Raw genomic sequence first — 18,022 nt, forward strand, 5'->3', positions numbered from 1 at the left:
AGATCCGCAAATGAAGTACAATTAATAAGAAAAACTGTTAATATTAAAAAAATATTAATCCATCACTGATCAGAATAAAAAAATCCGGTTAAAATTTCATTAACCGGAAACGTATTAGCTTAAGGATTGGCTACCGCAGTCATGTGTAAAAACGATCACGTGAATGTGACATTTTTCTATGGTGATACTGGGGAAATTTGTGTACATCAAATTCTTTTAATAGATTGGGCGCAGGAAAATTATATTTTTCAATGTTACACAACTTAAATTAAACAGGGTAATCTAATTATCTAAGCATGGCGAAATTTTTTTATGTAGATGTACATGGTAAATAATAAACCAAGTCGATAAAGAATTTGAAAATATTATTTTATAGTTAAATTTTAATTATATTTATTTTTAATTCCTTACATCAAATTTTAGTATAATGGTGCTCAAGTTCTAAAAAATGTAAGTTAATTAAAAAAAATTTCATAAAATAAGCATAATATTATTAATGATAAATTCCGGAAATATGAGCCTTTTACAGAAAAAGGATGAAATATAAAAATTGGATCGACTCTTTTTACAGGGTTTCCAAACAGTTTCAAAGCGTCTTGAGGGTCCTACAATAAAAAAAAAATTGAAATGGAATGTTAGAAACATTGCTATGAAAAATTTTATCCGTAAAAATGATCCTTTCACGGATCCTTTCACGGAAAATGTAAATAATTCAATAAATTCCGTAATATAAGGTTATTAATTCTGGAAATATGAACCTTTTACGGAAAAAAAGATAGAATATAAAAATGGATTGACTTGTTTTACAGGGCATTTATTAACGTTCCCAATTTACAAAAGTGGCCCTTCCTCATCTCTTGAAGAAGTACCTTCCGGGCGTTTCATCAGTTCCTTGAGGGTCTTACAATAAAAAATATTGAAAATGGAACGTTAGACATGACCTTCTTTGCGAGGTCGTTCCGTCAGTTTCAGAGTACCTGGAGCCCGGAGATTGTTATTAAAAAAATAAATTTTAATTTTACAGCTGATTTCATAATAATAGTTACCGAGAGACAACTCGGTACATTCGGTAAACCTCGGTAAAGTTCAGAATAAGGTTAAACTTGCAGAGCAGGCAAAAATACACATACTGTACAGTTTTTAAAAAAGTTTGTATATTATTTTACAAATCTTTATTACGAGATTTAAGATACAACATTTATTCAACAGGAATGATTTGATAATTTGATGAAACAATGATAATATACACTTATTCTTACCGTTATTAAACCTGCCCCTAAATCTTGTCCATAAAATTTCTGAATGCTGTCCTTAATGCTTCATTTACTATCCCTCGCACTTAATACATTTCGTCAAAAAACATTCCTTACAAAGTATGTACAAATTTAAATAAATCTCCTTGCAGCCGGATATAGCTTTCATTGATTATTTTATTTTAGTATTACGAAGTGTAACAATATAAACGTTAAGGTTTTAAAGTATTTAAACTTAAATCAATGAAAACAGAAAATGAAATGAAATTCCGTATTCGACAAATTTGAAGAAAAGAAAGAGAAAGAAGGATATAAAAATAACTGTAAATATTTTTCTTTTACATTTTTTCATTCGTTAATAATCATTAACAGGAAGTTTGTAGCATAGCATTACAAGTTAGAAAAAAAAGCAAAATAAACCATTTGTATCAAAAGAATAAAATAAATAAGGATAACAAAAATATAATGCAAATATGTAATAATACAATTATATAAGTAACTTATAACTAATCACCTAAAAGAAATTACAAAATAATTTTTTTAAATAAATTTAATTAGTTTTAAATTATAAATATGTAAATGATAGTATTAAATAAAATAACTTATCCCCTATATTATTAAATAATTTTTTAAATAAAGATTTTATTTAATTTAATCGTATTTAAATATATAATAACAACGAGATAAACTTAAAAATCAGCTAATTCAAAAATTTTTCTAGAAATGATTTCTTTATGTATTTAGTTAGTATAAAATCGATAAAAATAAATAATTTTCGGCGAAATATCCATTCGGCAAATCTCGTGAATTTAATTAAATTTTATATGCTGTATTATGAAATAATTTTTCATACATGATTATCTTTATAACAAGAGCATGCCATGAACATATATGCATATTCAGAGAGTATCATTATTCCACGACATATCACCTCCAATTTAAAACGAAATTTTATTACAACTCCTATAATCATAAAAACATTAATAACTAAATAAAAAGCTCCCGAAGATTATTTATTTATTTCAAATGGGGGATCGGTTCACTTAGCAAATTTTAAAGAACTCGGAAATATTCGGTAAAGCTTGATATAAAATAAAAATCATACGCTAATTTTGGAGTATTATTCTGAGAATGGTGGTCCAATTTTATCTTATTTTGAACTTTACCGAATATTTCCGAGTTCTTTAAAATTTGCTAAATGTCTCGTTGTAAAACCGACAATCACTCAAGCAAAGCTATTATCAAAGGAAATTGAATTAAATCTTTTTTTTTTAAAGTTCATTACAGTTGAAAATAATAATAATAAAAATTTTTTGAGGACATTGATAAGGCCATCATTCCAAACTAACAATTAGTTTAACGTCCTTTCTGGCTCAAAAATTTGAGGGAAGGAAGGGAATAATTTAAGCAAACATGACATTTAAACATTTTAAAATCGGATATATTTGGTACCACTCAATTTTAGTAAAGAGGGGTGCTTTAGGCATTTCAAAAATGGGGGGGGTGACGTTAGCTCTATATCCGTTATTTCTGTAAAAAACTCCGTAAAAATGAGCCTTTCCCGGATCCATTCACGGAAAATGTAAATAAATCGATAAATTCCGCGATATAAGGTTATTAATTCCGGAAATATAAAAAACGGATCGACTCTTTTTATAGGGTTTCCAAACAGTTTCAAAGCGTCTTGAGGGTCCTACAATAAAAAAAATTTGAAATGGAACGTTAGAAACATCTCTATAAAAAATTTTATCCGTTATTTCTGTAAAAAACTCTGTAAAAATGAGCCTTTCACGGATCCATTCACGGAAAATGTAAATAAATTGATAAATTCCGCGATATAAGGTTATTAATTCCGGAAATATGAGCCTTTTACGGAAAAAAGATGGAATATAAAAAGCGTATTGACTTTTTTTACAGGGTAGAGCGGCCTAATTAAATGACAAGCTCCTGAAGTTATCCATTTATTTTCAAAGGGGATTGGTTCACCGACAATTACCTCACCGAAAACCTTTCTCCTGCAATTATCACAATTGAAAATAATAATTATATGAGATAATAAAAAGGTTGATACATTTTAATATTTTTACTAATAAAGACAATATTAAAAAAGAATCCTTTTCTATTTTTATGCGAAAGACATAAAAATATACTTATTTTAATCATTTAAAGTATTATAAAAGTATTGTATATGTCAATGATTGCCCCTATGAAGATCCCAACGCTCATAATCCTGACACTCATTATCCCGACACTTATTTTTTAGACGTAATAATATTTTCATACCTTGTAATGATTAATATTTCTATTAATTGTGATTATTTCGCAAGACGAAGGATGAAAAAAAAATCGATCACGTGAATTTCTGTCCTCCACGTGATTGCCACCCAATGAAAGCGCAAATTTTAGTTTTTCGCTTCAAACTTACAATGGTTCCCGTATAAAAAAAATTTATTAATTTTAATAATAAATTTATTAATTCTCACAAAACATTTTAAATTTATTATATATAATAAAAATATTGTTATTATAAAATTATTACATCTAAAAAAAAAAATAACAATTTTGGGAATGTGAAAGTATTATAAAGATATATACTTAAAATATCAGATATTAACATTTTTTGCTAAATATAAAAAGTATGCCAAAATATTAAATATTAAAAAACAAGTAACTTCTCGTTGAAGAGAAAGCTTAATTTTTCTTGTTAGTCGTTTTGTTAAATGTTAAATCACTGAAATATCAGGTCATGAACTATCGTGACATATCGTTCAAATATCATAAATCCGATATGGTTTGATGTGTGATATTAAAAATCATATGCATGTCGGTATCTGGTATAGTAATGGTTTTTTTCCGATAATATACTGATATTTACTCTTTTTTTTTTATTTATTATTATTTTTTATTAAAGGAATACTCTTTTTTTCGGGAATTTCGAAAATAGTTTTGAAGTTTTGAAATAGTTTCGGAATTAATTTAGGAGTTTTGAAAGTCAACTCCAATTCACAATTGTTGATTCATTAATTGATTCATGATTCTCCAATCAATCAATTCTGAAGTAGTCATAGTGTTTGGATCTGGTTAGGAATAAATCCGTTTGACATCCAGATACAATTATTTAGATTGCTGTTTATAGATTCCTTCTATTCCTTTATTTGATATGATCTTTCTGGAGCAATTTTATTATTACTTTTTTTATTTTCTCTTTAAATAACTTTTTTTTTTACTTAACGGTTAATCAAAAAAAATGTTCGTTTTACATTAGTATCGTCCTGTCACTTATAAAATAGGTACTTATAAAGCCGTGAAAGGGAAAGGAAAAGAGAAGGATAGGAGTAAGGGAAGGGGAAAGGGCGAAAGAAAGGGGAAGAAAGGATAGGAGGGGAAAGGATGAAATCATCATTTTCAAAAAAAACTACTATTCCCGTGAATAAAAGGTGAAGGAACAGAAATGTGATGCCCCTGAAGGTTATCCTTTAAAACTCGATGCCAAGAAATTCATTTCATTTCACATGAATGATATGAACGTAAATTACTCACAATTATGAGTCTTTGTTTATGTTACGTTATAATACTCCACAACATATATTAATTATCACATGTTTACTATGCTTTTCATATGGAAACATGTCTGCATAATAACACAGTTATTAAGTATGGTGGTTAAAATATCATCCATTATATATGCCGAAATTTCAATATATATACACCTCAAGATTAATCAAAAGTAAAATAAAAAATCACAAATTTACTACTTTCAAAAAGGAGTAAACAAGAAAGAGTAAAAATTTTTATCAAAACTCAATAAATATATCTTTATTTTATAATTATTATGAAATCTCTTTCAAGTTTCCCTTTTTTCGTCTTATTCATTGCTATCTTTAGCATAATAGCTTTTATGTCACCCGTCGAAGCCGACCATACTGTATGGATCCATAACAAATTGGATAAAGGTACACAGGCTATAGCTGCCGTTACCTATACAAATGAAAAAGAAACTTGGCATTGGAGTCCCGATAATAACGATGCAATCTTTGAAAGTTACTCATTCGCTCACGAAGGTTTCTATTTAACTGTACCTTCCAAAGTAAGTACGTATTGGCTTGTTTTTGGTGTTGGTGCTTCGGCATTTGAAGAAGATAAATGGCGGGGTCCATTCGAAAATACTCAAGATCTCTGTTTCCACTATCATGGCAACCTTTTTAAATGGGAACTATGGCAATGTTAATACTGTGCAACATGATAATAGGTAATTATGCTACTCTATTCTATTTCTTTTATTAATTATAATCATTTGCATCATTATTATTTTATTATTTATTACGTTTTTAGTATATTGTGCCCTATGAAAAATATTTTTTTTTTATTAAATGTACATCAAATAACCATTTTTTTTATTATATAAAAAACAATAATTAATTTGACTGTATTAGTCTAAACGTAAAATATACATAACATAGACGTAAAATAAACGGAAAAATGAGCCCATTTTATGTTCATTATTTATTCATAAAATGTTAATAAATTGTTTATTAAATGTACTATAAATTGTAATAATATACATAATACACAGTGAAATACGATATAACGGAATCCCAATAAACCGGAACTGGCCTTATACCGGACTTTTTTCCGGAACCAAATCACATATATTAAAATAAATTTGATATAATGGAATTTATTAGTAAAATCTCGATAATGGCTATAACGGAACAAATATTTATTTATTTCATAAAGAGGAGTGATCAAAGATCTATACATTGATAGGTATTTAGATACAAGGAAGTAAAGAAGAACTATTCTAGTATAGGGATGGCAACGGTCACGGTCATTAACCGATTATGACCGGTCATGACCGTGACCGATATCGGTCGGTCAAGACTTCTGACCGACCGTTTGACTGACCGTTTGACCGACCGTTTGACCGACCAAATTTTTTTATGAAAAATTTAATAAAAAACGTCGCGAAAACGTTTTTTTATTAATAATTTAATTTTAAAAAACGTTTTTCGCAAACGGTTTTAATTATTTTAACAAAAAACGTTGCGAAAACGTTTTTATTAGTAATTTAATTAAAATAAAACGTTTTCGCAACGTTTTTTTAATTATTTTAATAGAAACGTTGCGAAAACGTTTTTTATTAATAATTTAATAAAAAAAAACGTTTTCGCACGTTTTTTCAATTTCCTTAATAAAAACGCTGAGAAAATATAAAAAAAATGATCGGTCAAACGGTCGGTCAAACGGTCGGTCGGTCGGTCAAAGGTTCTTGACCGGTTATGACCGACCGATGACCGACCATGACCGACCGTTGCCATCCCTATTCTAGTATAAGATACTCGGATACCAATCCCAAATTCTGTAAGATATAAAACCTACCCAGGACAGGACCTCACCCTTCGATTTAAACTACTAAAACGGTAGAACTACGCTACAGTTAAAGGACGTGACAAAATAAAAATGTCCGTCCTTCCGTAAGAGCTATTGTAACGTAAGAAAAAACCAAAGGGGTTATATCAGAAATATATAACGGAACAAATAACAAATCAGTTATAATAAAAATGATTCGATTTACCGAAACACGTGACGATTCACGATTTTATCGCCGTTTTCAAGATGGTTGATGCTGTTATGTTTGAATGAAAAAAATAAAAACCGAAAACCGGATGAAAACCGGACAAATAATGGACGAAAACCGGACGAATATTGGTATTCGAATATTTAATCATAAATAAATAGCATCAACCATTTTGAAAACGGATGTAAAACCAATAAAATTAGCAGCGTGATAACCTTTTAGAAATTTTAGTGGAATACGCAAGCTTTGAAGACTCAGATAAAGATTCTTCAATATTTTCAACATTCCTAGTCAATATATTCAGAAAAATTTCATCACTTTATAAGAATGAATTTCCTAAATAAGTTGTTTATTTGAAAATGTTAATATATGTGAACCCTTAAAAATAAATACACGAAATTGAAATCTTTTTTTACACTTTAATCACGAACTTTTTTATTGAAAATATGTCTAATAGTGAGGTAAGAAAAGCAAAAACAGGGTAGAATAAATGATTTTTTTAAGTTTTAGTTAATTCCAGTGTATAAAATTTACCAAATAATGTTTTAAACAAAAATAATCTAAATTTCCAATGTTTGTCGCATATGTCGCACAAATAAAAACTTGATATAAAGGAATTTCATGTTATTTATATATAAAATCCGGTATATCGAAATTTTTTGATATCGGAAGTCTCGATATACCGGATATTTTTACTGGAACGGATGGTTCCGTTATATCGAATTTTACTGTGTATATCTATTAATTAATTATAAAATATACATGATATATCTATATTCTATCCTAATCCGAACCATATAATTCTTTATACTCCTTATCTATCACGTAATAAGTATCATCTAAAAATTTAAACCAGTCGCTAAAGAATAACTGCAAACTTACATTATTAAAAATTAAAATCCAATCCAATGTCATAACAAAGAAAATATAATATTATAAAAACTGAAACTATATATTAAGAATAAAATTTCAATTACATTAATAAGGATAAAATTAAGAAAAATCATGATAGGATTAAAAATTTCCAATAAAATTTCTAATAAATTTTATAAAAAAAAAAGTATCAATTTTTAACGAAATTCTATTATTAAATAAAAAAAAATTTCAAAGCTAAAATTCTCAATACTCTTATTAAAAAAATTATTTTCAATAAATTTTCTATTAAAAGACTTTTAGACGAAATTCTCCATCAAAAAAAAAGACTCACCTATAAAAAAACTTTTCAACCAACAAAATTGTCAAAAAAAAATCCCCTATTAAAGAAAAATTTCTAACGAAAATCTTCCGTCAAAAAACATTTTCCCTATTAAAAAAAAAATCTTACCTATTAAAAAAATTCTCAAAAGAATTACCATATTAAAAATTTCTAACGAATGATCTATCAAAAAAAAATCTTTCCTATTAAAAAATGTTCTAACGAAATACTCCACCAAAAAATATTTTTACTATAAAAAAAAATTCTCAATGATATTTTTGCATATTACGAAATATTTTTTTTATTAAATTTAATATATAATACTTCTTTTGTTATTTTTTTTCATGTTTAAAAAAGTGATATTATCAAAGCGTGATATGTTTAAAACCCCAGATAATCGGTAAGACGCACCACTCAGGTGATCATCAAAGGTTTATAGGTTATAACCTTATATGATCATCTGAGTGGGGTGCATCATCATGGCCTCCTTTAGGAAATGACGTCATTTCCGGCCATCCCCTAAGAACCAACGAAAAAATAGAATTATGAGGAAAAATATCTATTAAATCTATGTTATCAAACAATAAAGTATCACTATGTGATTGTCATAATCCTGAATGAAGAAAATTTGAGGACGTCCAGCGAATATGAGCTTGGGCGTAAATAATTGTAAATTTTTATTTTTATTTTTAACATGACGACAGAAACGAAGGTACAACGGCATGCAGCAATTGCTCTAAACTAGAGTAATTTAAAGTTGGTCCCTAATCCCACGCGTGGAACCACCCCGCCAGATATACAACCTCGAACTATCTAGCGTGGCCAGTTCTATCCGAAATATTAACAAAGGATAACAAAAAAATCCTGTTTAATTACTTTCACGATTATTATTATCCTCCCGTATTGATCTTTCATTTACTCAAAAATGCCGTCTGTAATACTGCCATAGATGGAATGATACTTTAATAAGAAACTATGGTATTGTCCTACTGAAAGGTGGTCTATCGGAGGGGAAAAGGGTGGTATACACTCCGAAGGTGGGAGTGTCGGGTTCGTCGAGTATATTATCTTTGCGTCGTTTGTTATGAGAAGCGTTCTCGTCTCCGTTATCACTTAACGGCGGAGAGTGCTTGAGTAATACGTTGTTCTTTTCAGGTAACTGTCATCTTGTTTTTTGATGCGAAATTCGTACCTTCTTTGCATATCAGAATAACATCGCTAACGTGTGTGAAAGCATAGGTGTAAGGTTGGTTTTTAAATGTGAATGTTGTTGATGATATAGATGGCGAAGCAATTGATGTGGACGTTGAAGGAACAGCATCGTTAGAATCAATGTGCATCAAGTTCCCTGTGTCTGTATCGTCCAATGGGGAAGTTTGATGTGGGATGCCGTTTGATTTTTGTTGACGTAATGTATTCGCCGCAGCTTTTTCAGCTTTTTGTTTGGCGGCTTCCTCCTTTTGAATACGTCGTTTTTCGATAGTAATAGCTTCACGTTCGCGTCTCGCTGCTATTAAATAAATAATTGTAAATAATTTTGTTTTACATCATTTCACAAGTAAATATATTGATCACGTTTAGGTCATTGTAATTTTATTGTACTTTGATCATAGTTGTAAAATATTCGATAAGAGAAAATTTAAAATTATGCATTTTTATTTATTTATTATAATACCCGTTCGAATTCTATTAAAAAAAAATTAATAAAAATTTAATAATTAAATATTTTGGAATTTGAATAATATAAAATGATCGTCCTTGTCGTCCTCAAAGAAATCTTAAAATTTTAAAAGTTTGATAAAATGTTGCAGATTTCACTTTTCCTTTACAAGCATAAATATAACCTAAAATGTAATATGTGCTTGTCGTTGTTCTTAGTTCTCTTGTATTATTAATTTGCACCATAATTTATAATAGAATCAACATGGTGCATGAGTAAGATCGACCGACATTGATCAAGAGCACCAAAGAAGGGTACACTTATTATAGTGACGTAACATACGATCACATGAACGCTTAACGCTTTATATATTCATGTATAGTTTAATACTAACCAGTCACGTAAGCATAGTTACGCGTTTTTATGCTAACAATGCTAACAATGTATACTGTACATAACTGCGTCCGAATGTTCGAATAGAATAGAAATAATAAACCCTTTTACGTTAAATTTCAAAATTATTAAATTATCGAAAATCGTCTTAGATTCACGCGATTATCGTAAGGCTGATTTTTTTTTTATGACCACATGAGTAGTACAATAATCACTCAGTTTTTTGAAATGGATAAGAAAAAATTCACTGGACTGGAAACAGCGGTTATTTCATTTCCGTTTCTTTATTTGTTTATACAATTTTCGTTAATGTTATAAAAAAATTTATAAGCAAAATATTTCCATAATATTAAATACGAGCTTATAAAATAGAAAAATCATAACATAAATTATTTAGACTTATTAGAATTTTTTAATAATAAAAATTAATTTAAAAAAATTTTTTTTTTTAATAAAATTTATAATTATATGTGGTTTTATGCAAGGGTTGATAAAAATTCTCAGCCAGTTGGCGTTAACAATTAATATTCATTCGTTATGTATGCACTTAACCTATATACCTCATTTTGAACTCATTAAAAACTCATTAATCCCATGTGAATTTTAAACCTTTATAACAAATCATTTTACAAAGTGAAATAATATAATGCCGCATTTACTTATGAAGATAATCTTTTATGAATTTCGAGAAAGTATTTACGCGAAAAAAATTATATAAATTAAGTAAATTTGTTAAACAGCTTGTTATACAATGAAATGCAGCATATGATTTTCTCTTTGATCGGCAGGCAGACATGGACCTATTTTTTCTTTCTCCTTTGAAAAAAAAAAAAAATACTGCCCTTTATTATGTCATAAGAGAGTACAAGAGAAATAAAAAATATAAATTTCTATACAAGAATTACTTATTTAGGTTATTTGAGCTACAAACTAAACTAAAGTTATGATGGCGTAGAAACAAAAAAAAAATTGTAACAATTTTTTTATTAGATGCATGTTAATGCATGATCAATTTGTGCAATATATATTTCGAAATCGGAACGACGGGAAACACCTGTCAACACCTGTCAATGCATTTACTTGTCAAATTCGGAACAAAGAAAATAGTTGATAAACCTGTTTTTTTTTAAGAAAAAAAAAAGAAAAAAGAAAAATTTTTTCATTTTTTTTTTCTGCACAATATTTTCTATTATTCAATATGTCAAGTACTCCAAGCCCTAACAATAGTGTGCATTCTAATAGAAGGTCGAACCCATGTATTAATTGGATTGAAGAAGCCATTGCCAAAAGACATATTAAGTATTATGAATATAAAAATTTTAATAATATCAAAGAAATTAGTACGGGTACATACGGAAAAATTTATCGAGCAAATTGGAAAAATTCAAATAAATATTTATCGTTAAAATCATATTTTGTACGAGATAACTCCACAATTAAAGAAATTATTCATGAGGTAATTTTTTAATTATTATTATATTTTTAAGAAATTTAATCAAATCAAATAATTATGCAATTTTTTTTTATTATAATGTAAACAAAAAAAAAAATAATTCTTTAAATTTTTGTTTGAAAAGTCTTTAATAAGAAAACCTATATGAATAATTAAATTTAATTGGTTAATTAATTAATTAGGTTAAACTTCAACGCGAAGTGGATTTTCATAATAATGTTATACGCTTTTATGGAATAACTGTTTTAGATCAAGGTATAACAACCATATATTAAACACGTATAAATATTTATCGTATATCAATCATTATATATAACGATTATTTCTTTTCATTAGATAACGAAGATGAACAATTACAAAAATATTGGGTAGTAATGGAATATGCGGACGGCGGAACACTTCAACAATATCTAAAGAGAAAGTTTTATGAACTTACTTGGAATGACAAATTCAGCCTAGCATATCAATTGGCTAGTGCTGTTTCATATCTGCATGAAGAGGGAATTGTGCATCGAGATTTGGTAAAAATAATTTCTTTTTTTCTTAAATGCATAAGAATGTTTGATGCGTGATGATATTAATAAAAAAAAAATTTTTTTTATTTAGAATTCTACTAGTATAATGGTTCATCAGAATACAATTAAATTGGCTGATTTTGGAGTATCAAAAAGAATTAAAGAAGCATCTAAACGACAAATAAATTTCGGTTCTTTTCCTTACATTGATCCAAAATTATTTAGTAATCAAATAAATAAAAATAATCCCACAAAAATATATACATTAAATGAAAGAAGTGACGTATATAGCGTCGGGGTTCTCTTATGGGAAATATCAAGTGGAATACCTCCCTATGACGGAATAGATGATGATAATTTACATTGGAAAATTTTTCAAGGATTAAGAGAAAATCCTGTTCCAGATACGCCTATTAGTTATATCGATCTTTATAATGGTAAATTAATAATTTTAATCATTTATAATATACCAATAATTATATTAATATTCAAATATTTATTTAGATTGTTGGGATGGTGAACCGGAAAATCGTCCGACTATGAATCAAGTGGTTTCAAGATTAAATAATATTATCGTGGAATCATACAAAACAATAAATAATTATCAGACTGATGACTTTATTATAAATGTTCAATTTAAACCTGAAGATGAATTAAGTATCATGGTTGATAGAATAGTGAACCTAATTTTTAAGTTGACTAACGAAGGAAAGGAACCAAAATTTAGAAATAAATATATTCTTGATTATATTAACATATATAATATATCTTTGAAAGAACTATATAGTTGGTTATTAAATAATCAAAATAATTCAACGTCCATATTTTTATTAGGATATTTTAATTATACTGGTATTGGAACAAGTGAAAATAGAAATAATGCATTTGAATTATTTTTTAATGCTTCAAAACATAATCATGTTTTAGCACAATATTATATTGGATTATGTTATAAATGTGGTTATGGAACTATAAAAAATCAAGGATTAGCATTCGAATATTTTAAAAAATGCGCGAATAAGGATTTTGCAGCGGGTCAATTAAATCTTGGTTATTTATATGAACATGGAACGGACGTTAAAGAAGATTTAAAGATAGCTGTTGAATGGTATGAAAAAGCTTCAATTAATGGGAATATAATTGCTAGTTATAATCTTGGACTTTGTTATAAGAATGGAATCGGTATTAATGCGAATAATAAAAAAGCCTTTGAATTATTTAAAAAATCTGCAGAAGGAGAATATTTGAATGGAATAACAATGTTAGGATATTTTTATAAAAATGGGATTGGAACCAGTACAAATAAACAAGAAGCATTTCATTTATATCAAAAAGCTTCATATTTAGGTGATGAAACTGCTCAATATAATCTTGCATTAATGTATGAAAATGGAATTGGTATCGTAAAAGATATTGATCAGGGAATTTATTGGTATAAAAAATCATCTGAAAATGGTTTTCAAAAAGCTAAAGAAAGATTAGAAGAAATTTCAAAATTAAGTAATAGAAAAAATGTGAATAATAATAATATGATAATTATAAAAATTTTTTTATCATATTTATTTTTATCTTTAATTTACTGTATTGTGCATATATTTTAGATTAGTTTAGATGATTACTTATTTTTAAAAAATAATTTTGTACTATAATATTATTATTTATTATTTGTATACTATTTATGTATTTTTATATGTATATTATTATATTTAAATAAAAAAAAAAGTATTATTTATTATATTTGCTTTCCTTTTCTTGAGTACTACAATATTATAGAATCGGATCGACGAATCAACACGATAGAGCGTGTGCGAGATAAAGATTTTGATGAATGTTTTAAGACTGCAAACCACTTTTTCATCTATCAATTAATAGTTTATACGATCGATCGATCGATAGATAGGTATTTCGAGTTATGTATTGTGCACATTTATGGTATAAACTGAATGTATCATGTACAGTCGCGTCGGAAAGTATTGCCCGATTACTTACAGATGGAGGTTATAATTATTTAGCCACTATGGTTATCCCAGCATCCAGTGATCAGAGTTTGACAAATTAAGGCTTGTTGGATTTACCTCACCAAAACGAGTCCAATGTTAGTTGAATCATGTCTTTAGGTACAATAGATGCCGAGATATACCTCCAAACATACTTTACCTGAAAATTTTTCGAAACTCTGAATTTCATAAAATCGGGAATAGCTCACTATACAGTGATCCAATTTTGATAATCAAAGGCTCATTGGATTAGTCTCTTCGAGACGCATCGAATAGTGGCCAGCCCATGTGTATAGTATCGATATATCACGAGATAATGGCAAAAACGTCCAAAATATATTTTAATGTATATCTTAGCATATATTGATCCTAGAGATATGAACCGACCACCATTCAATTCGTCTTGACGAGACGAATCCAATGAGCCCTTATTCGCCAAATTTGGATCACTGGATGCCAAGATAATCACGAGTGGCAAGATAATTATAGATTTCATCTTTAAGCCAAAAATCAGCTAAAATTAAATAAAATTGCAACTAGTGATTTGCCAACAAATTTACTTGGTTTAAACAAAGTAGAGAACAATTAGAAACGAACCAATATATTACCCAGAAGTGTTGACCTCCTCCCAAAAGCTGTAGGCGAACTTAAAGCTGTACTGAAGAAAAAATGAAAATTTAAATAGTTCTGTTTTTGGGAAGGCTGCCACCCTGGGATTGTGAAAATTTGATGTAGTATGAGAAGCAAACTAGATATAAATTTTTTACTAATGTATATACTGGTGAAAAAATACAAATATTTTTGTTTTTGTCTTCATTTTCAAATCGGGCATTACTTTCCGACGCGACTGTACATAATGTATTAGTTCGTATTTCACCCATTTTACCGACACCTGTTCCACCGACATAAGATTTACTGATTTCACTTTGCCGACTTGCCTTTTTACCGACATCACATTTTCCATCCAACGTGATCGAAATTTGTTTAAGGTCTTTCTTGAAAATATCTTAATAACCATATGTAGTATAATTCATTTTTTTATTTTGTATTTATCGTTTTCTTAATCAATAATTTATAATTAATAAAACACAAAAAAAAAATTGTAAGCTTATTTACTTTCAAATTGTATAATACAATTAAATTTATTCAATAAATAACATAATTATTACTCATTCGGTGAAACCTTTTTTGAACAGCAGTAAATTTTCTTTATTAATTACAAATGTTACCCTTAAAAATCAAAGAGATCATCAAATAATTTGAAATAAGGGTGTGGCTCAACTGGTTGATGAATTATAAATTTTCGCAAGTCGGGTAATTTTTATGTCGATAATATATCATGTCGATGAAACAAAGTTAGATGTCGGTAAAATGGAAGTCAAAATGATGTCGGTTAATTTCATGTCGGTGAAATGGCTATCTGTAAATCGTACCGTAACACTACCGTAACCGCCAAATAAAAAAACAATATTTTAACTTTCTAGAACATAAAAAAGAGATAAGTTACAAATCTGAAAGAATCCATTTGTTTATTCTTATACATGATACTAAATATTTTTTTACTAGCATCCTTAACTTACGCAAGATGTGTACGATATTAACGTACGCACTAGCCAGAGTTGAGTTTATCGCTATCACGTGAAAGTGCATAACTCTTAAACTCTGGTAGGATGTACGTACGCACAGTACGTACGTACAGTGCGTACGTTAAGGAACCTCATTTTTTTATAGGTTTCAATCAGACTCTTCAAGGCGTGAATTGATATATTTTTGTCTTCATTGATTCTAAGTTTCTAACTCTTTAGACTTTACTAGCGTAGAGCTTGGGAAAACTCGTTGAATCGCGCGATTATACACGTGATCATAATGCTGCCCAGAACCATCGTAATTCCGGCCTGCATCACCGTTAGTGGGAAAGAATCAAAAGACCAAGGTGCGGAATCGGTAAAAAAAATTTCGACCCGCACTATGATTCTGTATGATTTAGATAAAATTTGTGTGATTTTAATTCTAGACAAGATTCATAATTTCATTTAATTTTGGGCTCTTAATTTGATTATATAGAAAAGATGTTATGTATATAGTGATGTGCAACGTCTGAATTTACCCTAGTGAAATCATTGATTTTGAGGCGCAGTATTATATTTAAATTAAGTGTGTAAGTATTTTTATTTACTGCGATCTGAATTTTATAGGTTATTTTATTGATAGGGTACTGCGTCCGCGATGACGTAAAACTAGTGAGTTATTTTCATTAGTTAATTATTTTTAAGTGATTTATTTTTATTGGCTTACAAAAGGATCGGGTGATAATTACCTTGGAAAATAGCCCTGTTCAATTCTAGACCGGATCGGATTTATCGTAAATTTGCACCCTTAGATAATTGGTTGCTGATGTGGTCAGCGGTCAGTCAAATAGATTCATCCAGATCAATTTATAATAAACAACACATCTGCGTGTCTTTGCCCTATAACATATTATGAATAATATAACCAATCCGATCAGGGCTCAATTGTAACTATGATCCGATTGGTTATACATTTTTTCTGTCAATCTGATACTGAAACAGGGCAAATAGATCAACATAATGGGACGAAGGCCGAACGAATAATTTATATGAGATTTTGAAAAAGAAATTATTATTTCAATTGGTTATTTATTTTTCTTTAAATATATTACTTAAGGAATAAGAATAAGGGAAATCAGATTTTCAGAATTTATCTTCTTGAATTTTTCATTTTATTATTTGCTATTATCATTATTATTATGAAACTCGGGAATTGTTATAATTTTGATCGAATATAATAAAGCTTATTTTTGTAGCTTGTGGTGGCAAACGTCTTTGCGATGGGCACAAGCCCTACAATGTGCACTATACGACGTTTGGGTGGTTGTGTAACATGACAAGTATACCATTCGTACGTACGTATACTAATTTACATGACAATATAGACAACCTTCAATTTAGAAGTTTAAAGAACTTTCAATTTTTGTGAATAATAGAGTGAATAATATAGTGAATAATATTTTACAACAGCCTCTCTTTGCCAAATCCAATAATTCTAAGTTTGAATGTGTCGCGTAAATATAATTTTTTTAGATTAAATTTTTATTAAATACTTTATTCTTTACTCTTTGCCACTCTATAAAAATAATTTTTTTTAAGACATTATTATTATAAAGATAACGAAAGTTACTATCAACAATTATATGTTTTAGTTTCATTAAATCAAATTATTTCAAATATTGACCCTGAAATTTAGCGGAAAAGTGGGTCAAATACAAATAATTCTGAATCAGCTCACTCCATGGTAAACAGGGAATTGTATAATATTATTAAATAACTAAATTTTTTTTTATAAAGAGGAAACGATTTGATGAACGATGTTATAAAACAATTGAAATCTACTAAACCATCATTAAAAAGGAATCTTTCTTCTTCCATTAATAGAAACAAATCATCAAAGAAAGGTAAAAAAGAAAAGAATGAAGAAACATTAACTATAAATGAAATATCCGAATTAGAGATTGAGGAAATTAAGGGAGCGTGCATCTGAAGCTAATAAAAAAGAAGCAAAGACCGAGGCATTAGAAATAGTTAATGCTTAAAAAAAAGAAAAAAGAAAATGCATTTATTTAAATAAATAATAATAACATGTTACTTTATAATAATAACACCTACAATTGGGAGGTTAATACATTAATAAAGTTTATATTTAGCGTTTTTTTACGAACATCTCAAAATTTTTTTATAATAAATAAATATCTTAAGCAATTTTATATATGAAAGAATTCAGAGCATCACTGTAAATATTCTTTTTTGGAATGGGATCTTGTATTTATATATATTAGTATTACTGTATCAAGATTATTAATAAAAAAAAAGAAAATTAAAAAAATCTATGTATGCACGCTTTGGTGCATTGGTCTCTCATACGTACGTACGTTTTTATTAATAAATGTACGCACAAAAGATC

At 28.1% G+C, this 18,022-nt stretch overlaps 3 protein-coding genes across 3 annotated transcripts; 2 read left to right on the forward strand and 1 right to left on the reverse strand.

The window, feature by feature from the left end:
• Positions 1-5,151: 5,151 nt before the first annotated feature.
• On the forward strand, positions 5,152-5,481 carry OCT59_023714 (uncharacterized protein; the record flags this gene model as incomplete). The annotated part of the gene is made up of 1 exon (XM_025329364.2): positions 5,152-5,481. The coding sequence occupies one exon, from the start codon at positions 5,152-5,154 to the stop codon at positions 5,479-5,481; it is 330 nt and encodes a 109-aa protein (XP_025171642.2).
• A 3,696-nt stretch (positions 5,482-9,177) lies between these two features.
• On the reverse strand, positions 9,178-9,931 carry OCT59_023715 (uncharacterized protein; the record flags this gene model as incomplete). The annotated part of the gene is made up of 2 exons (XM_066134904.1): positions 9,178-9,536; positions 9,856-9,931. 2 exons carry the CDS (start codon positions 9,929-9,931, stop codon positions 9,178-9,180), a joined length of 435 nt encoding a protein of 144 aa, XP_065990983.1.
• A 1,346-nt stretch (positions 9,932-11,277) lies between these two features.
• Positions 11,278-13,696, forward strand: OCT59_023716 (uncharacterized protein; the record flags this gene model as incomplete). Its single annotated transcript, XM_066134905.1, has 6 exons — positions 11,278-11,535; positions 11,715-11,787; positions 11,869-12,053; positions 12,139-12,484; positions 12,552-13,561; positions 13,649-13,696. 6 exons carry the CDS (start codon positions 11,278-11,280, stop codon positions 13,694-13,696), a joined length of 1,920 nt encoding a protein of 639 aa, XP_065990984.1.
• Positions 13,697-18,022: the final 4,326 nt, after the last annotated feature.

This window comes from Rhizophagus irregularis, chromosome 4, assembly GCF_026210795.1.
Source record: "Rhizophagus irregularis chromosome 4, complete sequence".
NCBI lineage: Eukaryota > Fungi > Glomeromycota > Glomeromycetes > Glomerales > Glomeraceae > Rhizophagus > Rhizophagus irregularis.